Consider the following 27,556-nt stretch of genomic DNA (forward strand, 5'->3'; position numbering starts at 1 on the left):
TCAGCTCACACACACACACTCAGAGCTGAGATCAACACACACACACACACACACACACACACACACACACACTCAGAGCTGAGCTCAGTGTGAGTTAGTGAGGGTTAAACCGGACTGACCACTGGTCTGTGTTAATCTCCGGATGTGGGTGCGATGGAAACGCAGAGATGTGCTGAAGTTATTAAATCTGCTTTAATAAACGATCTGATAAGACACATGAACTATGATACAATCACATTTACTGAATAAATCCCTCGATTCACAACAAAACCCTCTGATTGGATAACTGGCCTAACCAGCGGACCAATGGCGTCGCAGCATCTCAGATGTTGGTTTGTGACTCTGAAACGCAGGAGTCAAAGGCTGAGATCAGAGTGTGTGTGTGTGTGTGTGAGAGAGTGTAAGTGTGTGTGTGTGTTTGTTTTCGCCTGATGCTCTGAGACGACACTTATTTCTGATGGAGGGAAGAGAGCCACTTACAGTTCATTCCTGAATCCTGATATTTTGAGCCAGTTTCCCAGGAAGTGATGCTTTGGTTCGTGTGAGATGGAAGCACTGCTTTATTCACAAATGTTTAATATACCCGTCCAATCCTACTGAGCTGATAACAGCTCGTGTGTTTAACTCGCAGACGATGTTCTTCAGCAGACCATCTGAGGTAGACACTGCATTCAACACACACTCTTATATTAATGATAACGCACTGCAAAACATGCTCTTCTCACTCAGTATTTTTGTCTTGTTTCTAGTCCAAACATCTAAAAATTCTTAAAACAAGAAGTATTTACTAGACAAGCAAAAGTAATTGTCTTGTTTTGGGGAAAATAACTCAAAATGAAGAGAGTTTTTGCTTAAAATAAGATAAATAATCTGCCAATGGGGTGAGAAAAATAATCTTAATTCAAACAGAAAACAAGATTATTTATCTTATTTTAAGATAAATTTATCTTCATTCTTTTAAGTTATTTTTCCCCAAAACAAGACAATAACTTTTGCTTGTCTAGTAAATACTTCTTGTTTTACCTTTTTTCAGACGTTTAGACTAGAAACAAGACAAAAATACTGAGGAAGAAGAGCATTTTTTGCAGTGTGCATATATTAAACTCATATATTGCAAACACTCATATATTAATGCTAATGATTCATATTCACTGTGTGCAGAGAGAGATCACGAGGCCGAGCGCAGGAAGCGCAGCACCAGTTCGTAGCTGGAGAAGACGGCCATGTTGACGGGGAAGGCGCGGATGCAGTTGAGGCTCAGGCCTCTGAAGAGCACACTCAGGCCTTCGGTCCTCACGCTGTGGGCGATGCAGTGGAAGAACCCTCTATAACGCCGGCCGGAGACCTGAAGACGAGCCTTTATCACGTCCATCGGCGTCCCCACGGCCCAGCCACACATCCCAGACACACCGCCGGCCAGAAGAACCACCGGCCAGCCTGAACACACACACACACACACACACCGGTCAGCAGCTTGACAAATGCTTTTCGGGTTATTTCTAGTTATTCTAGTAATGAAGTTCCTTTACACTGCAAAAAATGCTCTTCTTCCTCAGTCATTCTGTCTTGTTTCCAGTCTAAATATCTAACAATTCTTACATTCAGAAGTATTTCCTAGACAAGTAAAATGACAAGATATTTATCCTTGTTTTCTTAAAAATCTAATCTAAATGAAGTGAGGTTTTGCCTAAGCATGTTTTGGCATGTTTGTATCGTCTAAAACAACAAAGATGCTTTTTTTTTCTTTTTACATGTACAATTTTAACTTGTGAAATGTAAAACTTTACAAGTTAGAGGTGAAACTTCTCCCACACACACAAACACACACACACACATACATATGGGGACATTCAATAGGCTTAAGGGTTTTTATACTGTACAAATCCCTTTACACTGCCCCTAAACCTACCCATCACACACACACACACACACACACACACACAAAGGTCCCCTTTAAATGGCTTGATTGAGCGTCTGCGCTGATGTTACCTGGCTGATGGCTGTGTGCCGACAGAGACTCACAGATGGTGTTGTATGTGAGGAAGTATGTGGCGAAGGAAGGCCCGTCTCGCAGGGCCAGAGCCCCAGAGCCCTTATAGAGACCCAGCAGACCCTCGTCTCGAGCGATGCGGAGCAGGCAGTGTAGTGGACCGCGGTACCGACGGCCCTCAGCCTGGCACTGTAGACGGACCTTCACCATGTCCGCGGGAGACATCACCAAAACCTGACAGCAGAGCAGCTTTAGTTTGGTTTACCGGCCTTTTGGAAAATCTTTTTACATCTTTGGCACCCTATGTCGACAGTACAGGCAAACAGGGATGAACAGATATAAAGAAATTACAACACAATGATCATTCCAATATACGCATGAAGCCACCCTTAGACACTCACGCCAGCAGAATCACCGCCATTAGCCCGATTCGCACGGGACTGGTATTATCTGGACCTCTGCTGATTTGTAATAATTGAGAATGTCTGTGATCTTAATCCTGAGCGAATCGGCCATTCTTCCTCAGTCATTCTGTCTCGTTTCCAGTCTAAATATCTAACAATTCTTAAATCAAGATGCATTTACTAGATCAGTAACACAACATAAGATATTTCTTCTTGTTTTGTTGAAAATAAAATCTAAATGAAGAGAGTTTTTGCTTAAAACAGGCAAAATGATCTGCCAATGGGGTGAGAGAAATAATCTGATTTCTGTTTGAAATCTGGTTTCTTGTTTCCGTCCCGATCAAGATCAAGATTCTTTTATTGTCACTATATCAAGTATAGCGAAATTTAGTGCAATCCATTCAGTGCGATCACCTATAATTAGTGCAACTAAAACATTTATATGGCATACACAATTTAAAAGAATACACACAAAAACAGTCCAGCTAGGCGAATAGTCAATATTCCACACAGATATTACACAGTAAGCAGTACCAACTGCATGATATTACACACAAAATAAGTATAAATATAAGAAGTCCCATTAGATTAGTGTATGAGTGTGGGTGTGTGTGTATGAGTGTGGGTGTGTGTGTGCAGTAGGGATGCGCGATATACCGGTACTGGAAAAATACTGGTATATATTTTATTTAAAACGGTACGATATCATGATTTTGCACATTTCGGTATATGCTGCTTTTCCGAAGTTCACCGCTAGATGGCAGCCCGCTACCCAAACTGAGCCGAAACAACCGGCTAATGTGACAACAACATAGACGGACAAAATGGATAAAGCAGTTGAATCTCACTCAAGATGCCCAAAACGAATTAATAAAGAGAGGAGTAGAAGAGACATTTGTAATGACTTTGCTTATAAAACTGATGAAGAACCATCAAACCTAGCCAAGAAGCATCTGTCACTATCCTGACTTTAGGACTTCTTAAGAGATCGACAGGTCAGTGATCATTCAGACCATCTCATTTAGACATTTTTGTTTTTTTAACACTGATCAACGCACACACACAGCCTAACATAAGATCGAATATCACAATCTCCAGCGTTCGTTTCAACCAATGACATTTAGATCTCTTAATATTTGCACGCGTACTATTGCACTGTTTACATTCACGTTAGACACCGCCGACTGTGTTTATGTGAATACTCACTAAAGACGGACATTTGTACATAATTCTGTGTATTTGACTGTTTAAGGAAACTTAATGTGTAATGTGCGAGCGTGACTAAGTGACAGGCGTGTGTGTGTGTGTGTGTGTGTGTGTGTCGTATGAGCTCATGTCTCCTGTAACTGTTATTACGAAATGCTATAAAATCTCTTGCGTGTTCAAATGATTTCCGTTCTCCATCCCGAGACGAGTGTGAAATGCTGAATCGGATTATGCAGATTGCTTTAGTGTAGTGCGATGTCTTTTGAAACCAGAAGCAATTTGCTAATTTTGAGAGATTTTTGCTGAAATTATTTCTCACAAGAAAGTTTTCAAATGACTGATTTGATGTGATAAGCTTCGCTGATTAATTTACTAATAAACATTTGTGGTAATTTCCCACTTTATAAACTCAAAACTTGCATAATTGTTCTCATTCGCGTGCAATATACCCGCGCTAATATCAGACCTTGTGGTATCGATTTAATATCGGTACTTCGGTATTAGATTGTGGTACCGTACCGAAGCCAAAATTGTGGTATCGAGCCATCCCTAGTGTGCAGGCGCTTGCAGTGTTCAGTTCCCTTATGGCACTGGGGTAAAAACAGTTTTTGAGTCTGTTGGTTCGTGATTTAATGGACCTAAAGCGTTTGCCAGAAGGCAGCATTCTAACAGCTGATGTCCAGGATGGGACCGGTCCTTTAAAATGTTTTCCGCTCTACTAAGGCAGCGTGTGGTGTAAAGTTCCTTAAGGGAAGGCAGAGGGCATCCAATGATTTTTTGTGCTGAATTGATGACCCTCTGTAGAGCTTTCCCATCTGCCACTGAGCAGCAGACATACCAGGTGGAGATACAGTAAGTTAGTACACTTTCAATGGAGCATCGGTAGAAAGACACTAGCAGCTGGGTTTGGAGATTGTTCTTCCTGAGAATCCTCAAGAAATCAGATTATTTCTCTCACCCCATTGGCAGATCATTTTGCCTGTTTTAAGTAAAAACTCTCTTCATTTAGATTTAATTTTAAACAAAACAAGAAAAAATATCTCCTGTCGTGTTACTGATCTAGTAAATGCATCTTGAGTTAAGAATATTTAGATATTTAGACTGGAAACGAGACAGAATGACTGAGTCAGAAGAGCATTATTAGCAGTGTATAAATATAAATATTAATTTTACATCAACGACTGTTCTTAAATACTTCTATTCATCAACAAATCCAATGCACCCATTGACAGTTATTTGTTGATGTGTATCACCTTTTACTCTAAAAGTTTTCAGCTGGCCAAATTGTATTTCTGAGTTAAATTGCATCAATTCACTGAAATTAAATTTGGCCAACTGAAAAATGTAGATAAAGTCACTTGAACATTTTCAATTGGAGACGTGATTTTTTTTTTTTTACAGTGTGTAAAGCGTTTGCTCTCTGTGCACACACACAGAAACACGCATGCATGGGGACACACACACACATCAGGTGTGGTGTGAAGCGATACCTGAGCGACGCCGCCGGCGAACCCGGACAGGAAGATGTGAGCTTTATGATGAGGATCTGAAGCGCTTCGGTGCCGCAGCTGATGAAGAAACTGCAGGACGTTCCTATAGGTGCCGAAGACCAGCGAGGAGCTGATGGAGACGGTGGAGAGCGGCATCGACAGGCCGCGGTACAAACCACACACCTAAACACCGGCAGAAGAACGAGGGCGGGGCCACCTGTCACTCACAGGAGATCAGCCAATAGCAGACCACAGCCATCCAATCAACTCCCCACAGACACAATCAAGCCCCGCCCACATTTGTTAATGGTTGAGAACCAGTGTGTGTGTGTGTGTGTGTGTGTGTGATGGGTAGATTTAGAGGCAGATGTATCGTGTGTGTGATGGGAAGGTTTAGGGGATGTGTGTGTGTGTGTGTTACATTTGTTCATGTTTGAGAAGTGCTCACTCCATATATTCGGCACAGCAGAGGCTGATACTCACTCCTTCGGTTCTGCAGATTCTCCTCACACATTCCCAAACGCCGGAGTGCCGAGTCTGAGTCTGGAGCCGCACCTGCAACAGCAGCAGCCGTCACACACACACACACACACTCAGCTGAGGAGGATCAACATGATTATAATAACAGATTTAACTCATTTAGAAGAATCTCAATGGAAAAATAACAACAAATGATTAAAAAGTAAAAATATAGAATAATACAAACAATCAACCAGCACAGCACATAACAGTTAAAGCTTTCTGAACAGAAGTCTCTGAGCTCAGGAGGGCTGTGCAATATATCCAAATCATCAAACTATCACAATATGCATATCGCACCGGCGCGCAATATCTGAATGATTTTAATACGCTACCTCAGCATCGTGGAGAGTCTGACGCAGAGCAGAGAGTGGACTGGCCACACGAATGTTACTTATGGGACTTGCTTGATGTTAAAAAGAGTTATTAAACAGAATAATTTGAGAAAAACAATAACTTGCAGTCTTGCGCTGTTTAACACACACACACACACACACACACAGGCGTTTGTTTTTGTGACGTGAGGACTCCATAGGCGTAATACTGTACAAACCATATTTTCTATCCCCTTACACTGCCCCTAAACCTACCCAACACACACACACTGCCCCTAAACCTACCCATCACACACACACTGCCCCTAAACCTACCCATCACACACACACACACACACACACACTGCCCCTAAACCTACCCATCACACACACACACACACTGCCCCTAAACCTACCCATCACACACACACACACTGCCCCTAAACCTACCCATCACACACACACACACTGCCCCTAAACCTACCCATCACACACACACACACACTGCCCCTAAACCTACCCATCACACACACACACACTGCCCCTAAACCTACCCATCACACACACACACACTGCCCCTAAACCTACCCATCACACACACACACTGCCCCTAAACCTACCCATCACACACACACACTGCCCCTAAACCTACCCATCACACACACACACTGCCCCTAAACCTACCCATCACACACACACACTGCCCCTAAACCTACCCATCACACACACACACTGCCCCTAAACCTACCCATCACACACACACACACACACTGCCCCTAAACCTACCCATCACACACACACACACTGCCCCTAAACCTACCCATCACACACACACACACACACTGCCCCTAAACCTACCCATCACACACACACACACACACACACACACACACACACATACACACACTGCCCCTAAACCTACCCATCACACACACACACACACACACATACACACACACACACACTGCCCCTAAACCTACCCATCACACACACACACACATACACACACACACACACACACACACACACACACACTGCCCCTAAACCTACCCATCACACACACACACACACACTGCCCCTAAACCTACCCATCACACACACACACACTGCCCCTAAACCTACCCATCACACACACACACACACACACACACACACACATACACACACACTGCCCCTAAACCTACCCATCACACACACACACACTGCCCCTAAACCTACCCATCACACACACACACACTGCCCCTAAACCTACCCATCACACACACACACACACACACACACACACACACACACACACATACACACACTGCCCCTAAACCTACCCATCACACACACACACACACACATACACACACACACACACTGCCCCTAAACCTACCCATCACACACACACACACATACACACACACACACACACACACACACACACACACACTGCCCCTAAACCTACCCATCACACACACACACACACTGCCCCTAAACCTACCCATCACACACACACACACTGCCCCTAAACCTACCCATCACACACACACACACTGCCCCTAAACCTACCCATCACACACACACACTGCCCCTAAACCTACCCATCACACACACACACTGCCCCTAAACCTACCCATCACACACACACACTGCCCCTAAACCTACCCATCACACACACACACTGCCCCTAAACCTACCCATCACACACACACACTGCCCCTAAACCTACCCATCACACACACACACACACACTGCCCCTAAACCTACCCATCACACACACACACACTGCCCCTAAACCTACCCATCACACACACACACACACACTGCCCCTAAACCTACCCATCACACACACACACACACACACACACACACACACACACACACATACACACACTGCCCCTAAACCTACCCATCACACACACACACACACACACATACACACACACACACACTGCCCCTAAACCTACCCATCACACACACACACACATACACACACACACACACACACACACACACACACTGCCCCTAAACCTACCCATCACACACACACACACACACTGCCCCTAAACCTACCCATCACACACACACACACTGCCCCTAAACCTACCCATCACACACACACACACACACACACACACACACATACACACACACTGCCCCTAAACCTACCCATCACACACACACACACTGCCCCTAAACCTACCCATCACACACACACACACTGCCCCTAAACCTACCCATCACACACACACACACACACACACACACACACACACACACACATACACACACTGCCCCTAAACCTACCCATCACACACACACACACACACATACACACACACACACACTGCCCCTAAACCTACCCATCACACACACACACACATACACACACACACACACACACACACACACACTGCCCCTAAACCTACCCATCACACACACACACACACTGCCCCTAAACCTACCCATCACACACACACACACTGCCCCTAAACCTACCCATCACACACACACACACACACACACACACACACATACACACACACTGCCCCTAAACCTACCCATCACACACACACACACTGCCCCTAAACCTACCCATCACACACACACACACTGCCCCTAAACCTACCCATCACACACACACACACTGCCCCTAAACCTACCCATCACACACACACACACACATACACACACACTGCCCCTAAACCTACCCATCACACACACACACACTGCCCCTAAACCTACCCATCACACACACACACACTGCCCCTAAACCTACCCATCACACACACACACTGCCCCTAAACCTACCCATCACACACACACACACACACTGCCCCTAAACCTACCCATCACACACACACACACACTGCCCCTAAACCTACCCATCACACACACACACACACACTGCCCCTAAACCTACCCATCACACACACACACACTGCCCCTAAACCTACCCATCACACACACACACACTGCCCCTAAACCTACCCATCACACACACACACACACACACACACAGCCCCTAAACCTACCCATCACACACACACACACACACACAGAAAAGTGAACGATACTGTTGGTCACTTTCAGAAGCTGTGGCGATGCTTCTTTCCTCAGTTTTTGCATTTTTAAAAAAATATATTATTTAATAGATTGTACACACTAATTACAATATCGTATCGCATTACTGTTGAATATCGCACAGCCCTGCTCCAGTCCGCTGCGGTCCTGTCCATGATGAGGCTTTACCTTCACTGTGTCCAGCGGATAGCCCACCGCCACTCCAAACGCTCCTGAACACACACACACACACACACACACACACACAGACGTCTGCTGTGGTTAATACGGTTATGATATGATTCTTCATCTGACTGAACAGCACAGTCTACACTTGTCTGAATATATTATCTAGAACAAGTACTTTTGGAGCATTTGGTAATCAACTCAAACTCAAACAAACAAAAGTAAACCCGCACACTTGCTAAAATCAGACACTTTTTATTAGCGACGCTTCGGTCTCGTGACCTTCATCAGGCGGATTTATCATAATATATCTAGATTTACACGCCTGATGAAGGTCACGAGACCGAAGCGTCGCTAATAAAAAGTGTCTGATTTTAGCAAGTGTGCGGGTTTACTTTTGTTTGTTAATCGAGTTTTGGGATCTGGGAATCCTTCGTCCTATCTGTTAGCTCCAGGTGATGGTAATTGTGCATTAATTAATTAACTAAAACAACATCAAACATAATGAAAGATACATATATAACACCGATCAGGCATAACATTATGACAGTGTGTTGCTGACCCCTGAGGCGAGCTGTGGGATCTGGCCCAGCATTAACTTCTGGAGCAGTTTGAGCTCCAGTAGCTCGTCTGTTTGATCGGACCCCACGGGCCAGCCTTCGCTCCCCACGGTCATCAATGAGCCTTGGCCGCCCATGACCCTGTGGCCGGTTCTCCACTGGTCCTCTTGGAGCACTTTTGATAGATACTGACCACTGCAGACCGGGAACAGCCCACAAGAGCTGCAGTTTTGGAGATGCTCTGACCCAGTCGTCTAGCCGTCACAATCTGGCCAAACTCGCTCAAATCCTTACGCTTGCCCATTTCTCCTGCTTCACACACATCAACTCTGAGGACTAAATGTTCACTTGCTGCCTAATATATCCCACCCACTAACAGGAGCCGTGATGAAGAGATCAGCAGTGTATGATTCTGCACACATGTTTTCTGAAGACATTCGTGATCAATTTACACATCTATTGTATCATAAAAGGTAAATCAATAAGTTCTACCGCTTATGATTAAGTCATGGCCCAAAAACAGCCTGTGTGTTCTTGAGCTCTCTCACACACACACACACACACACACACACACGTTTGTTTTTGTGACATATGGGGACATTCCATAGGCATAATGGTTTTTATACTGTACAAACCGTATTTACTATCCCCTTACACTGCCCCTAAACCTACACATCACACACACACACACACTGCCCCTAAACCTACCCATCACACACACACACAGCCCCTAAACCTACCCATCACACACACACACACACACACACACACACACACACACACACTGCCTCTAAACCTACCCATCACACACACACACTGCCTCTAAACCTACCCATCACACACACACACACACAGCCCCTAAACCTACCCATCACACACACACACACACACACACACACACACACACACACTGCCCCTAAACCTACCCATCACAGGAAACATTCTGCATTTTTACTTTCTCATAAAAACTCCTCCTGTGTGATTTATAAGCCTTTTGTAAAGTGGGGCCATGGGTAATGTCCTCATATTTCACCCTCTCCTGTAATACCTGTGTCATACCCATGGCATTATACACATTTGGGTCCTCATATGTCACACAAACATGCCCACACACACACACCTTCATCAGGTCCGGATAAACTGATACATTACCTCCGACAGACCCGGCGACGAAATCTGCGAGATGCATCCCGACCAGAGGATCCGAACCGGGTCAGAACTGATCACACACGAGCGTCGGAGTCACCGGTTCGGTCCCCGATCTGATGATGATGATGATGATGATGATGATGATGATGATGATATTATGATGACAAACGTCTTAGCGCGTGCCGTGTGTCGTTGAGACGGGTGTGTGTGTGTGTGTGTGTGTGTGTGTCGCTTTTGTCATTGCATTGAAACCAAAGGTCACAGTCTCCTTCAGAACACACTCGGAGGCTCGTCCACCGTCACGCGCGGATGATCGGCATGCGCTGCTGATGGACAGTCGCTCTGTAGGGCAGAGAATATGATCATCAGCTGAAGGAAATATAAAGACAGCGAGTGTCAGAACCGCGCGAGTGTTCCCGCAGCGGCCGCGGGGTGGCGCTCTTCATCCTGTCACTGATGATGATGATGATGACGACACTGAGCATTAAAGTTACAGTCACCGTTTAACAAACGAACCGATGAGTCATGACGCTCAGCCAATCAGATCCGAGCTCTAGTGAACCGCTTTATTAATGTATAGGACTCAATTTTAATACAAAGCAAATTATGTATATTTTAAGGACATGGCATGGCTGCTTTTATGTCAACAAACGGGTTCAAATGTTGCAAAAACGGGTTAAAGGGAGCAAAAAAGGTTAACATGTAGCAACAACAAAAAAAGCTACAATGTTGCAAAAAAAGTTAAAATGTAATAATAAAAAAAGGTTAAAAAGATTCAAAAACGGATTAAAATGTTGCAAAAAAGATTAAATTGTAACAAAAAGGTTAAGGTTAAATTAAGCAATAATAATAAACTATTTTTTTTCCCAAAAAGGGGTTAAAATGTAGCAAAATATAAAGTATAGCAAATGTAGTGGAAAAATATGTTGGTTTGTTCTTTTAGTGTTTAATGAGACGTTGCCTTGTCAAATAAAGCACATTTTTTTATTTTATTTGCTGTGGCGTTTTCTGTGGTTTTAGTGTACGATAACTTCTGGAGCATTATGAGCTGACCTGTGTCTGATGATGAGGATGATGATGATGGGGGTGTTTCTTCATCCTTGAGCTTCTATTGGCCCCCGATGGACTTTCCCCTTCATATCAACTTCATTCAGTAAAAATAGCGGCAGCAGCTGCTAGTGAGCGCAGACACACACACACACACACACCGAGCAGAAGATCAGAGAGGGACAGACCACCGGCTCTTCATCTTCTTCATCTCAGGAATGGCTCTGGACTTTGCTGCAGGATGCATTGGAGGTAAGCACAGGAATGAGTGGAAGAACTCACACACACACACACACACACACACACACCTGCTCTTCAGTCTTCATCATGCTGGTAGACGGTAAGCTTGTGAAAGAGTCTGCAGTTCAGCAGCTCAGACGTCTGGATTCTGTGACGGGTCAAGCGGCTCACACACTGCAGGAAAAGCTCTTCTTATTCAGTGATTTTCTCGTTTCCCATTTTGCCTGTTTTAAACAAAAACTCTCTTCATTTAGATTTTATTTTCAACAAAGCAAGAAGAAATATCTTCTGTTGTTTTACTGATCTAGTAAATGCATCTTGATTTAAGAATTGTTAGATATTTGGACTGGAAACGAGACAGAATGACTGAGGAAGAGGAGCATTATTGGCAGTGTGCACATGCACAGATGACGCAGGTGTCCAGCGGGTCAAGGACTCCAGCTCAAACACGATTGCATCACACACACATCACACACACATCACACACTTCAGTCAAACATGAACAGGCCTGATATGCTCCGAATCCTCCAGGTCTGAGATCATGTGTCAAACCCTGCGGCTCAAACCGGCGCTCGCAACACACACACACACACACACACACACACACACACACACACACACACACACACACACACACACACACACAGCTGGACAGTAACTCAGCTCATTTCCTCGAGTCCTGTACTGAAGTTCACTGTTTGAGTCTCTGTGCTTTACTGGAGTATTATTCTTTCTGTAGTCTTCTGACTTTAACTTCACTCCATCTGAAAGACAAATATCGTCCTCTTTACTCCACTACATTTCTATCAAGGTCCTCGAAGTGGAAAGTCGTTTCTGTCGCAGCTTTGAAAGTCAGTGATGATTTTTTTCTTCTTTAAAAGGTGTTTGGGTTTTTGCAGAAAGCCTTTCAGGAATCACTCTTGTAGAGTCTCGTGAAGTTCAATGATTTCACAGCATTTATTAAACACTGATTTATAGTTTAGAGCAAAATGGAAGAAGACGGATGTCCAAATGCTCATTTAGTGGAGTATTCACATAAACAAAGTTGATTCTGTCTTCAGTGAAGGTGAACAGTGTGAGAATATCAGATGTGTATCAGTGTATTGGATCCGTGCATTCGGCCTTAAAGTGACAGCAGCTTTGTAACTTTTCTACAAGTATTTAAATGAGTTTAAGTTAGTCGTCTGCTAGTGTGTCAGATGGAGCGTCACTGACTGGCTTAAACCATGATGGCATAATGTGCATTTATACAACTATAATACAATAATGCGGCGACATAAAGAAGGACATTTACTTTTGATACTTAAGTACTTTTGAAAACAAATACTTCTGTACTTTTACTCCAGTAATGAAGTTGTGTAGTTTGTCCACCTCTGCCAACATAATGGGTTTGATTTCCATGATTGCATAAATACAGTGAACAGGAAGTGTTGCTGCTTCCCGAACCTGACTTCCTGCTGACAGAACTGGACTAATATGATCATACTTCCTGGTTCTAGTAAGAACTCGAGCTGCTGCGGTTTGGACCAGCTGGAGTTTGTTTATTAAGCGAGCAGGGCAACCACCCAGTAGAGCATTACAATAATCTATCTATCTATCTATCTATCTATCTATCTATCTATCTATCTATCTATCTATCTATCTATCTATCTATCTATCTATCTATCTATCTATCTATCTATCTATCTATCTATCTATCTATCTATCTATCTATCTATCTATCTATCTATCTATCTATCTATCTATCTATCTATCTATCTATCATGGACCAGCTGGAGTTTGTTTATTAAGCGAGCAGGGCAACCACCCAGTAGAGCATTACAATAATCTAGCCTTGAGCTCATGAACGCATCGACTAACTGTTCAGCATTTGGCATTGAGAGCATGTGCCGTAATTTAGATATATTTAAGATGGTAGAATGCGGTTTTACAGATGCTAGAAATGCGAATGTTCTGGTGTTTCAGGTGCCGCAGGTGTGCTGGTCGGACATCCATTCGATACGGTGAAGGTACGTTCGGCTTGAACACTAAACGCATGTGCGGATGGACAGACAAACTGACCGCTTGTGTTTGCAAAGCGTGACTAATCCTCATGTGTTAGACTGGACACTCCTAAAACTGAAGGTTCTTTAGATTGGGTGACCAAATGTCCTGTTTGGTTATATATATTATTTTGTAATATAACATTTTCATATCCATACAGAAGGGCCATACTTTAAATGTATTGAAATGAATTAGGCATATTTGAGTAAACTTCAAGTCTCATGTGAGTATCTCGTAGCCGGGCCGAGTGTCCTGGTACCCTACTTTAGTGGCATTGATGGTTTCATGGACAGCCTTGGAATCTTTCCTTCAGATTATTAAACCTTCTTCACACTAAGAAAAAAAGATCACTTTAAGAACTGATCACTGAAAGGAACCTTTATTTTTAAGAGTGTCCTCTTACTACAAACAAATGATATTAATATTTCAATGTTTTAGCTTGACTTCTGGGAGATCCTGTCAAACACTAGAGACAATATTCTAAGGACGTTTTGCTAACTTTCCCATTAAGTTATGAAAAGGTTATTTCTGAAAACGTCCATTTGAAATGTTTTAAAATGTTTTTTTCTTCGTCATGTGAACCATCTTGGTCTCATTCTTCAAGCATTATGGGGATACTTATGAATGTTCTGAAACAAGTATAAATATATGAAAACATTAGATGAACATCCACCTAAAGCATTATTAAAGACCAGGGGTCCGTTCTTCAGACCTCACCTCTGAGATGATTGGACAGATCCCAGATCTTCTAATCCTGATAACTAATCTCTGGATGATTTGGCTCTTCAAAAGAATTTGCGGATTGGATTAAACTATGAGGATTAATTTTCTAAGATTACTGCGCGTCATGTGTTCCCTGAAGAGGAAAGAGGATCGAGACCACGATCAGCAGCGATTGGCTGGCGTCCAGACAACGGAATGACATCATATCATTAAAAAGCCAGCTGGCAAATAAACTTCACAAATGACACACAAAAAAAAACCTTTGGACCTTTATAAGGAAACGACCAAACCGACATAAGATAACGGATAAAACAATTTTTTAACATGATTCCCAAGTATTTATATACGTTTTTATTTCACTGTTGTGATTAGCAATTTATTGTTACGTGACGGCATTAATTAAAGTTTCTTAAGGGTAAAGATTGAGTTATCTGCATCAAGCCATCCCATAATATCTAAAATCACTCAGATTAAAGTTACAGCATGTGTGGAAGACTCTTAAAAACATCATAATCAATCAAGTGACTGAGTCTATAATATTATACACCTTTTACACAACATTATAATATTATTTGTAAATGAAATCAGCCGCTTCAAGCAGGATTAAGTTTATGGAGCTGTTGCCATGACAACAAGTCCAGGATGAGCGCTGAACAATCCGAGTCAAATCATCAACAACCAAATCCCAACCAAGAACGGACCCCAGATAACAATGAATAAATGTTAAAGGGTTAGTTCACCCAATAATGATAATTCTGTCATTAACTCCTCTCCCTCATGTGGTTGGACACCCGTCAGACCGTCGCTCATCTTCAGAACACAGATGAAGATATTTTAGTGTAAAGCTGAGAAAGGCTTCAGATAGGCCTCCATTGGCATTCAGTCCATTCCCACTCACAAGACCCATAAAGGCCCTAAACACACCGACACACAGCCCATCTCACTACAGCGGCTGCACAATCACTTTATGAAGCGGCGAGAATAGTTATTGTGCGCACAAATCTAAATAACGACTTTATCCGCCGAGTTCTTGCCGTGAACTCGACGTATGCGTGAGAATATGACGCCGCTCCGCCGTTCATGACCAGAAGAAGAGGAGCGAGACCGACACGGAAGACAAGAACTCGGCGGATAAAGTCGTTATTTAGATTTGTGCGCACAATAACTATTCTCGCCGCTTCATCAAGTGATTGTGCAGCCGCTGTAGTGAGATGGGCTGTGTGTCGATGTGTTTAGGGCCTTTATGGGTCTTGTGAGTGGGAATGGACTGAATGCCAATGGAGGCCTATCTGAAGCCTTTCTCAGCTTTACACTAAAATATCTTCATTTGTGTTCTGAAGATGAGCGAAGGTCTGACGGGTGTCCAACGGCATGAGGGAGAGGAGTTAATGAGAGAATTATCATTTTTAGGTGAACTAACCCTTAAATGTGACTGTTCATAACTGAGAGAATGCTGTCAGCTGGACCCTTTAATACAATACACGTTACCTTTCTGTTGATAAAAGCGTCTGGCAAGTAAACACACACTCAAATGCTCAGAGGTGTGTACTGCATGTAGGGTCACAGGTTGTCATTAGTGTTGCAGGTGTGTGTGTGTGTGTGTGTGTGTGTGTGTGTATGAACACTTACGCTCAGAGATGCTGCTGTACTTCAAGGCAAAGTGCAGGACACACACTAACACTCCTCGGGCATTAAACACACAAACGCCCGGTTTCTGAATTACCTGATCATAACTCCGCAGCCCAAAGGTGTTCACAGCAGAAGTATAGCTTTGCCGTAGATGAGTGCGGCTGTTCCTCCGGCCGCTCGGAGGGTTAATCCAGTCAGTAAAGGTTAACTCCTGTTTCCATTGGGCTGGAGTATCTGACTCTGACTCCACACACAGCCAGGCCAGCGCTGCGGACTCCTCCACTTCTCGGAGCGCTCGGCTGTTTGTTTGGCCTGCTCTGTAATGATGACTCTGTTCCAGGTTCGTCTGCAGGTTCAGAGCGTGGACAAGCCCTTATACCGCGGCACGCTTCACTGCTTCCAGACCATCGTTCGCCAAGAAACCGTGAGTTGTGGGATTTATGACCTCAGCGTTCTGATCTGTGGCGTGAGAGATAAACTGATAATATGCTCTAAACCCAAACACGACTCAGGTGATCAGGTGATCAGTTCAGGTGATCAGTTCAGGTGATCAGTTCAGGTGATCAGGTGATCAGTTCAGGTGATCAGGTAATCAGGTGATCAGGTGATCAGTTCAGGTGATCAGGTGATCAGTTCAGGTGATCAGGTGATCAGTTCAGGTGATCAGGTGATCAGTTCAGGTGATCAGGTGATCAGGTGATCAGTTCAGGTGATCAGGTGATCAGTTCAGGTGATCAGGTGATCAGTTCAGGTGATCAGGTGATCAGTTCAGGTGATCAGGTGATCAGTTCAGGTGATCAGGTAATCAGGTGATCAGGTGATCAGTTCAGGTGATCAGGTGATCAGTTCAGGTGATCAGGTGATCAGTTCAGGTGATCAGGTGATCAGTTCAGGTGATCAGGTGATCAGTTCAGGTGATCAGGTGATCAGTTCAGGTGATCAGTTCAGGTGATCAGGTGATCAGGTGATCAGGTGATCAGTTCAGGTGATCAGTTCAGGTGATCAGGTGATCAGGTGATCAGGTGATCAGTTCAGGTGATCAGTTCAGGTGATCAGGTGATCAGTTCAGGTGATCAGGTGATCAGTTCAGGTGATCAGTTCAGGTGATCAGTTCAGGTGATCAGTTCAGGTGATCAGGTGATCAGTTCAGGTGATCAGGTGATCAGTTCAGGTGATCAGGTGATCAGTTCAGGTGATCAGTTCAGGTGATCAGTTCAGGTGATCAGTTCAGGTGATCAGTTCAGGTGATCAGGTGATCAGGTGATCAGGTGATCAGGTGATCAGTTCAGGTGATCCGTTCAGGTGATCAGTTCAGGTGATCAGTTCAGGTGATCAGTTCAGGTGATCAGTTCAGGTGATCAGTTCAGGTGATCAGGTGATCAGGTGATCAGTTCAGGTGATCAGTTCAGGTGATCAGTTCAGGTGATCAGGTGATCAGTTCAGGTGATCAGGTGATCAGTTCAGGTGATCAGTTCAGGTGATCAGTTCAGGTGATCAGTTCAGGTGATCAGGTGATCAGTTCAGGTGATCAGGTGATCAGGTGATCAGTTCAGGTGATCAGTTCAGGTGATCAGGTGATCAGTTCAGGTGATCAGGTGATCAGTTCAGGTGATCAGGTGATCAGTTCAGGTGATCAGTTCAGGTGATCAGGTGATCAGGTGATCAGGTGATCAGTTCAGGTGATCAGTTCAGGTGATCAGGTGATCAGGTGATCAGGTGATCAGTTCAGGTGATCAGTTCAGGTGATCAGGTGATCAGTTCAGGTGATCAGGTGATCAGTTCAGGTGATCAGTTCAGGTGATCAGTTCAGGTGATCAGTTCAGGTGATCAGGTGATCAGTTCAGGTGATCAGGTGATCAGTTCAGGTGATCAGGTGATCAGTTCAGGTGATCAGGTGATCAGTTCAGGTGATCAGTTCAGGTGATCAGTTCAGGTGATCAGTTCAGGTGATCAGGTGATCAGGTGATCAGGTGATCAGGTGATCAGTTCAGGTGATCCGTTCAGGTGATCAGTTCAGGTGATCAGTTCAGGTGATCAGTTCAGGTGATCAGTTCAGGTGATCAGTTCAGGTGATCAGGTGATCAGGTGATCAGTTCAGGTGATCAGTTCAGGTGATCAGGTGATCAGTTCAGGTGATCAGTTCAGGTGATCAGTTCAGGTGATCAGTTCAGGTGATCAGGTGATCAGTTCAGGTGATCAGGTGATCAGGTGATCAGTTCAGGTGATCAGTTCAGGTGATCAGGTGATCAGGTGATCAGTTCAGGTGATCAGGTGATCAGTTCAGGTGATCAGGTGATCAGTTCAGGTGATCAGGTAATCAGGTGATCAGGTGATCAGTTCAGGTGATCAGGTGATCAGTTCAGGTGATCAGGTGATCAGTTCAGGTGATCAGGTGATCAGTTCAGGTGATCAGGTGATCAGGTGATCAGTTCAGGTGATCAGGTGATCAGTTCAGGTGATCAGTTCAGGTGATCAGGTGATCAGGTGATCAGGTGATCAGTTCAGGTGATCAGTTCAGGTGATCAGGTGATCAGTTCAGGTGATCAGGTGATCAGTTCAGGTGATCAGTTCAGGTGATCAGTTCAGGTGATCAGTTCAGGTGATCAGTTCAGGTGATCAGGTGATCAGTTCAGGTGATCAGGTGATCAGTTCAGGTGATCAGGTGATCAGTTCAGGTGATCAGTTCAGGTGATCAGTTCAGGTGATCAGTTCAGGTGATCAGGTGATCAGTTCAGGTGATCAGTTCAGGTGATCAGTTCAGGTGATCAGGTGATCAGTTCAGGTGATCAGTTCAGGTGATCAGTTCAGGTGATCAGTTCAGGTGATCAGTTCAGGTGATCAGGTGATCAGGTGATCAGTTCAGGTGATCAGTTCAGGTGATCAGTTCAGGTGATCAGTTCAGGTGATCAGGTGATCAGTTCAGGTGATCAGTTCAGGTGATCAGTTCAGGTGATCAGTTCAGGTGATCAGGTGATCAGTTCAGGTGATCAGGTGATCAGGTGATCAGTTCAGGTGATCAGTTCAGGTGATCAGGTGATCAGGTGATCAGTTCAGGTGATCAGGTGATCAGTTCAGGTGATCAGTTCAGGTGATCAGGTGATCAGTTCAGGTGATCAGGTGATCAGTTCAGGTGATCAGTTCAGGTGATCAGGTGATCAGTTCAGGTGATCAGTTCAGGTGATCAGTTCAGGTGATCAGTTCAGGTGATCAGCTCAGGTGATCAGTTCAGGTGATCAGTTCAGGTGATCAGGTGATCAGGTGATCAGTTCAGGTGATCAGTTCAGGTGATCAGTTCAGGTGATCAGGTGATCAGTTCAGGTGATCAGGTGATCAGGTGATCAGTTCAGGTGATCAGTTCAGGTGATCAGGTGATCAGTTCAGGTGATCAGTTCAGGTGATCAGGTGATCAGTTCAGGTGATCAGTTCAGGTGATCAGGTGATCAGTTCAGGTGATCAGGTGATCAGTTCAGGTGATCAGGTGATCAGTTCAGGTGATCAGTTCAGGTGATCAGTTCAGGTGATCAGTTCAGGTGATCAGTTCAGGTGATCAGGTGATCAGTTCAGGTGATCAGGTGATCAGTTCAGGTGATCAGTTCAGGTGATCAGTTCAGGTGATCAGTTCAGGTGATCAGTTCAGGTGATCAGGTGATCAGTTCAGGTGATCAGTTCAGGTGATCAGTTCAGGTGATCAGGTGATCAGTTCAGGTGATCAGGTGATCAGTTCAGGTGATCAGGTGATCAGTTCAGGTGATCAGGTGATCAGTTCAGGTGATCAGTTCAGGTGATCAGGTGATCAGTTCAGGTGATCAGGTGATGAGTTCAGGTGATCAGTTACAGCAATAAGAAGAAGTTTGAGGAAGCAGAACTCACAGATCTTTATTCTGTATATCTGGCAATGCCCACTTTATATCACACCATTCCGACTTTATATCACTCCATTCCGACTTTATATCACACCATTCCGACTTTATATCACTCCATTCCGACTTTATATTACTCCATTCTGACTTTATATCACTCCATTCTGACTTTATATCACACCATTCCGACTTTATATCACTCCATTCCGACTTTATATCACTCCATTCCGACTTTATATCACACCATTCCGACTTTATATCACTCCATTCCGACTTTATATCACACCATTCCGACTTTATATCACTCCATTCCGACTTTATATCACTCCATTCCGACTTTATATCACTCCATTCTGACTTTATATCACTCCATTCCGACTTTATATCACTCCATTCTGACTTTATATCACTCCATTCCGACTTTATATCACTCCATTCCGACTTTATATCACTCCATTCTGACTTTATATCACTCCATTCTGACTTTATATCACTCCATTCCGACTTTATATCACTCCATTCTGACTTTATATCACTCCATTCCGACTTTATATCACTCCATTCCGACTTTATATCACACCATTCCGACTTTATATCACTCCATTCCGACTTTATATCACTCCATTCGACTTTATATCACTCCATTCTGACTTTATATCACACCATTCCGACTTTATATCACTCCATTCCGACTTTATATCACACCATTCCGACTTTATATCACTCCATTCCGACTTTATATCACACCATTCCGACTTTATATCACTCCATTCCGACTTTATATCACTCCATTCCGACTTTATATCACTCCATTCTGACTTTATATCACTCCATTCCGACTTTATATCACTCCATTCTGACTTTATATCACTCCATTCCGACTTTATATCACTCCATTCTGACTTTATATCACTCCATTCCGACTTTATATCACTCCATTCTGACTTTATATCACTCCATTCCGACTTTATATCACTCCATTCCGACTTTATATCACTCCATTCTGACTTTATATCACTCCATTCTGACTTTATATCACTCCATTCGACTTTATATATCACTCCATTCTGACTTTATATATCACTCCATTCTGACTTTATATTACTCCATTCTGACTTTATATCACTCCATTCCGACTTTATATCACTCCATTCTGACTTTATATTACTCCATTCTGACTTTATATCACTCCATTCCGACTTTATATTACTCCATTCTGACTTTATATCACTCCATTCCGACTTTATATCACTCCATTCCGACTTTATATCACTCCATTCCGACTTTATATCACTCCATTCCGACTTTATATCACTCCATTCCGACTTTATATTACTCCATTCCGACTTTATATCACTCCATTCCGACTTTATATCACTCCATTCCGACTTTATATCACTCCATTCTGACTTTATATCACTCCATTCTGACTTTATATCACTCCATTCTGACTTTATATCACTCCATTCTGACTTTATATCACTCCATTCTGACTTTATATCACTCCATTCTGACTTTATATTACTCCATTCTGACTTTATATTACTCCATTCTGACTTTATATTACTCCATTCTGACTTTATATCACTCCATTCCGACTTTATATCACTCCATTCTGATTTTATATCACTCCATTCTGACTTTATATCACTCCATTCTGACTTTATATCACTCCATTCCGACTTTATATCACTCCATTCTGACTTTATATTACTCCATTCTGACTTTATATCACTCCATTCCGACTTTATATCACTCCATTCTGATTTTATATCACTCCATTCTGACTTTATATCACTCCATTCTGACTTTATATCACTCCATTCTGACTTTATATTACTCCATTCTGACTTTATATCACTCCATTCCGACTTTATATCACTCCATTCTGACTTTATATCACTCAATTCCGACTTTATATTACTCCATTCCGACTTTATATCACTCCATTCCGACTTTATATCACTCCATTCCGACTTTATATCTAGCAATTCTGACTTTATATCACTCCATTCCGACTTTATATCACTCCATTCCGACTTTATATCACTCCATTCCGACTTTATATCACTCCATTCCGACTTTATATCTAGCAATCCTGACTTTACATCTCACAATTCTGATTTTACATCATGCAATTCAACACTAATTTTCGCATTTACCCACACTTTCATAAACCGTGACTGAGCTGAAGTAATGCGTCTGCGTTTCCTACTCGAGCAGTGATTTACAGTGAGCTCTAGGGCTGACATGTGAACGTTTTCTGCTTCTCCTTAATGACGCTGCGGAGCTTTAGGAGTCACCTGAGACCCGTCAGCATCAGCCAGAGCTAAATTCAGCTCAGAGAACATCTATATCTGTCTGCGGCCGAGGGGTCTCGGGTTCTTAAAGCGTTAGTTCAGCCTGTAGTGTAAATAGTGTGATTAATTCCTCCTGTGGTTGGCCAGCCGTCAGACCTCCGCTCATCTTCACACACAGATGAAGATATTAGTGTTGAAATCCGATGGCTCAGAAAGGCCTTCATTGACACCAATGTCATTTCCTCTCTCAAGACCCATAAAGGCCAACGTCACATGACTTCAGCCGTTTGACTCGTGATCCGAATCATGAATCGATTCACTGACTCATAACAGTTCGAATCATGAATCGATTCACTGACTCATAACGGTTTGAATCATGAATCGATTCACTGACTCATAAAGGTTCGAATCATGAATCGATTCACTGACTCATAACGGTTCGAAGCTTTGTTCTGAAATCGGCCATCACTCTATAAGTCGTTATTTAGTGTTTTTGCGCACTAACTCTATTCTGGCCTCTTCATCAGTGATTGTAGAGCCGCTGTAGTGAGATGGGCTTTGTAACGACGTCTTTAGTGCCTTTATGGGTCTTGAGAGAGGAAATGACATTGGTGTCAATGAAGGCCTTTCTGAGCCATCGGATTTCAACACTAATATCTTCATCTGTGTGTGAAGATGAGCGGAGGTCTGACGGCTGGCCAACCACAGGAGGAATTCATCACACTATTTACATTTCAGGCTGAACTAACGCTTTAAGACTTTAACCCGCTTCTGTTTCTCTAGATGTTGGGCCTTTATAAAGGCATCGGGTCCCCGATGATGGGTCTGACCTTCATCAACGCCATCGTGTTCGGGGTCCAGGGGAACGCCATGCGGATGCTAGCCGTGGATACGCCGAAGCACCAGTTCCTAGCCGGAGCGGCGGCCGGACTCATCCAGAGCCTCATCTGCTGCCCGATGGAGCTGGCCAAAACTCGCATGCAGATGCAGGGAACGGGCCAGAAAAACACAACCAGGAAGCTCTACAGGAACTCTCTGGACTGCCTGGTCCGGATATACCGGAAAGAAGGCATCCGAGGAATAAACCGAGGAATGGTGACGACGGTGGTCCGCGAGACGCCGGGATTCGGAGTTTATTTCCTGACCTACGACACGCTGGCGAGATCGCTGCGCTGCGAGCCCGGAGACGCCTACATCATTCCCAAACTGCTCCTGGCCGGAGGAATGTCGGGAATCGCGTCCTGGCTCTCCACCTATCCCGTGGACGTCATTAAGTCCCGCCTCCAGGCGGACGGTGTGGGCGGAGCCAATAAATATGCCGGCATTATGGACTGTGTTCGTCAGAGTTGGCGGAGAGAAGGATGGAGGACGTTTACTCGAGGCCTGACCTCCACACTACTGAGAGCCTTCCCCGTCAACGCCACCACCTTCGCCACCGTCACACTCTTCCTCATGTACATGCGAGAGGAGGACGAGTGTGTGAAGGACTGTGAGTCGAACCTGCAGCACAGCGGCCTGTGACCGAAAGACTCACTATAGAGAGAGAGAGAGCGGTCAGGCAGGCTGACCTCACTGACCTCAGGACCACTGAAATAATGAGTCTCCATTGGGTTCCACACTGCAAAAAATGCTCTTCTTCCTCAGTCATTCTGTCTCGTTTCCAGTCCAAATATCTAAATATTCTTAAATCAAGAGGATTTACTAGATCAGTAAAACGACAGGAAATATTTTTTCTTGTTTTGTTGAAAATAAAATCTAAATGAAGTGAGTTTTTGCTTAAAACAGGCAAAATGATCTGCCAATGGGGTGAGAGAAATAATCTTATTTCTGATTGAAATCTTGTTTCTTGTTTTCGTCCCGAACAGAAATAAGATTATTTCTCTCACCCCATTGGCAGATCATTTTGCCTGTTTTAAGCAAAAACTCTCTTCATTTAGATTTTATTTAGGGACTGCCGGCGAAAAGTAGTTATTTTTACTAATTCTGGCGTATTTACATGATGTGTTTTCACAATGTTCATGAATATGCATGGTCCCTAGCAAATAAACTAATAAAATAAAATAACATTTTTAAGATGAAAAAAAACATCTTGGTCACACTTTAGTATGGGGAACACACATTCACTATTAACTCCGACTTCTGCCTCAATAAACTCCAACTTTACTGCTTATTAATAGTTAGTGCGGTAGTTTTTGTAGCGTTTAAGTTTAGGTATTGGGTCGGATTAAGGGATGTAGAATAAGCTCATGCAGAATAAGGCATTAATATGAGCTTTAGAAGAGCTAATAAACAGACAATATCCTAGTAATATGCATGATCATAAGACACTAGTTAATAACTGAACCTTAAAATAAAGTGTTAGCGTAATCTTCTGTCGTTTTACTGATATACTAAATGCATCTTAAGTTAAGAATCGTTAGATATTTGGACTGGAAACGAGACAAAATGACTGAGGAAGAAGAGCATTATTAGCAGAGCAGAGAGAGGTCAAGGACAGGCTGACCTCACTGACCTTTGTGTTCCTCTGGGTTTGATGGACCACTGAAATAATGGGACGAGAGTCTCCACTGGGCTCCAGGATCATCCGCATTGATGCCCATTCACACCAAAGACCATAACTATAATGATAAAGATAACAGTATTTAAAGTGTCATTTATAGCGATTATGAAATATGACTGGAATCACTTTTAGGGTGCGTTCACCTGTAGTTCGGTTCGCTTGGTCCAGACCAAAAAAACAAAACCCATAGTCCTGGTCCGCTTAGCGTTCACACTGGCATTTATAACAGCGAACCTAAAGTTACCGAACCAAAGGCTCAGGGAGACGCTCACGACCTGATTGGTCGGCTTATATGTCGTATATTTCACGACAGAGCTCGCTTACCGAACATTCAGAACAACGCCGTGTGCAGATTAAACGCCATCATTTTATGCGTGTACATATGGCATTATTTTTACCCGCTGAGAACACACATACAGCTTAGAAAATGTGAAAACATTCAAAACAGCAGCAGGATTTGCTCTGTTATAAAGACACAGATCCTCTGATGAGAAGAACCAGGTTTGCTTTTTTGTGTTCTTCTAGCATTTTCGAATCATGCTCGTCGGGCCAAATATTGATGAGGCGGGTAAAATCCGAAGAGCCCTGGACTACACCACGATCTCTTATGTGATTTGTAAGTGTCAATAGCTGTTGGGACGCAATAATTGATTGATTTAATTCATATGGTGTGTGATAGTGGACGTCCGCTGATACTGAGGCGCTTCAGACAGAAAGACTAGCAATAGTTTCTCATTGACTGTGTCAGTCATCTTTATTTCTATCGCTCTTCTCCAGCGCCGATTGTGTCAGCACAGCTTCAGTGTTAAACAGGACAATACTGCAGCAGAATTAGATTGGGCTGTACAGTCGTTCTGGAGTAAACAGTGATGTTATCAGATTATTTTAATTTATCATAGAGAGACAATGTTGGCAGATCAGTATTATAGTTTATAGAATTAAATAAGACCTCATTCATTAATGTTATTTGTATATTTAGTTGAATAACTCTGATCATAATGTTAGTGTCCCCAACTGAGCAAGCCAACCCAAAGGCGACCAAAGGAACCGAAACTCCATCAGGGCATGATGGAGAAAAATAAACCTTAGAGAAACCAGACTCAGTTCTCCTCTGGCCTATTAACACACAGCGGAGGATTATTATTCTGGACACCGCACAGCTCAGAAATCATACTTTCCGCTCGATTGTAAAAGTAAATGTTTTTTTCTGATTTCATATTTTCTTGGTCATGATTAGTTTGGAAGATTGTTCAAGAGGTGGTCACATGGTCCTACATGTTTACAGACGTTATTTAATCTTGACATGCACCTTAAACATGTGACGAGTTCCTGACATGACTGTAATCCACATATTCCTGTAAATATGACACACGTGCATCATTTGTTTCTGTTGTCCAGTGTTATGATGAATGTAAATAATGTGAGATGGATTACTGATGACTGACTGAACCTCGGCAGTCACACGTCAACATTAAATAAATGAATATGGAAACATTCAGGAGTACTTGTGTCTCACACACTACAGGTTAACAGACTAGATGTACACACACACTGCACAAAATGCTTTCCTTCCTTAGTGTTTTTGTCTTGTTTCTAGTCTAAATATCAAAAAATTCTTACATTAAGAAACATTTCGAGTCTAATCAGGGCTCCACATTAACGCTTGTCCGGGACTAGTGGATCTTTTGAAGGGGCGAGAGAAAGAATTACACTCGCCCGACGGACAAGTGGATTAAAACGGCAAAAACAACAAAAAATCTAGCAAATCACCAAAAAAAACAAGAATGATTCTGCATTAGTGTAAGTGCCGATCGATAGTGGATAATAATATATAATGAACTGAAGGTGGCGCTGTTGATGCTCGAGGAGAAAGACGAGCCGCTCATACTGAGAAACATTCTGCATTTTTACTTTCTCATAAAAACTCCTCCTGTGTGATTTATAAGCCTTTTGTAAAGTGGGGCCATGGGTAATGTCCTCATATTTCACCCTCTCCTGTAATACCTGTGTCATACCCATGGCATTATACACATTTGTGTCCTCATATGTCACAAAAACACACACACACACACACACACACAACCACCTGATGACTGACGCTGATATGAAGGTCCAGTGGAGTCCAGCGGCCTCTAGTGGCTCAAAACCAGACCTTGACCTTGACCTGAACGCCATGCCACACACACACACACACACACACACACACACACTGAAGGAGACAAGAGCTGCGCGGTTATTAAAAATATAGAGCTCTTTTATTTCTCAAAAAGGCACCAGTTAACATAAAT

At 43.3% G+C, this 27,556-nt stretch overlaps 2 protein-coding genes and 1 long non-coding RNA gene across 5 annotated transcripts; 1 reads left to right on the forward strand and 2 right to left on the reverse strand.

Moving 5' to 3' along the window:
- Positions 1-1,168: 1,168 nt before the first annotated feature.
- slc25a47b (solute carrier family 25 member 47b) lies at positions 1,169-10,977 on the reverse strand. Of its 2 annotated transcripts, XM_067454804.1 has the most exons (6): positions 10,870-10,977; positions 9,161-9,204; positions 5,574-5,645; positions 5,091-5,273; positions 1,990-2,224; positions 1,169-1,437 (listed from the first exon to the last, which is right to left on the reverse strand). In XM_067454804.1, the coding sequence occupies exons 1-6, from the start codon at positions 10,904-10,906 to the stop codon at positions 1,169-1,171; spliced, it is 840 nt and encodes a 279-aa protein (XP_067310905.1). In that variant the 5' UTR covers positions 10,907-10,977. The 2 variants fall into 2 exon arrangements, with proteins under 2 accessions (XP_067310905.1, XP_067310906.1); XM_067454805.1 differs by lacking the exon at positions 10,870-10,977 and having other exon boundaries at positions 9,100-9,201.
- A 98-nt stretch (positions 10,978-11,075) lies between these two features.
- Positions 11,076-12,518, reverse strand: LOC137090865 (uncharacterized). The gene is made up of 3 exons (XR_010907992.1): positions 12,222-12,518; positions 11,920-12,147; positions 11,076-11,208 (listed from the first exon to the last, which is right to left on the reverse strand). It is a non-coding gene; the product is annotated as an uncharacterized lncRNA (long non-coding RNA).
- Positions 11,992-24,387, forward strand: LOC137090862 (mitochondrial basic amino acids transporter). Of its 2 annotated transcripts, XM_067454831.1 has the most exons (4): positions 11,992-12,165; positions 14,119-14,162; positions 16,889-16,972; positions 23,492-24,386. In XM_067454831.1, exons 1-4 carry the CDS (start codon positions 12,132-12,134, stop codon positions 24,227-24,229), a joined length of 900 nt encoding a protein of 299 aa, XP_067310932.1. In that variant the 5' UTR covers positions 11,992-12,131; the 3' UTR covers positions 24,230-24,386. The 2 variants fall into 2 exon arrangements, with proteins under 2 accessions (XP_067310932.1, XP_067310933.1); XM_067454832.1 differs by lacking the exon at positions 16,889-16,972 and having other exon boundaries at positions 23,492-24,387.
- Positions 24,388-27,556: the final 3,169 nt, after the last annotated feature.

This window comes from Pseudorasbora parva, chromosome 10, assembly GCF_024679245.1.
Source record: "Pseudorasbora parva isolate DD20220531a chromosome 10, ASM2467924v1, whole genome shotgun sequence".
In the NCBI taxonomy this organism is placed as follows: Eukaryota; Metazoa; Chordata; class Actinopteri; order Cypriniformes; family Gobionidae; genus Pseudorasbora; species Pseudorasbora parva.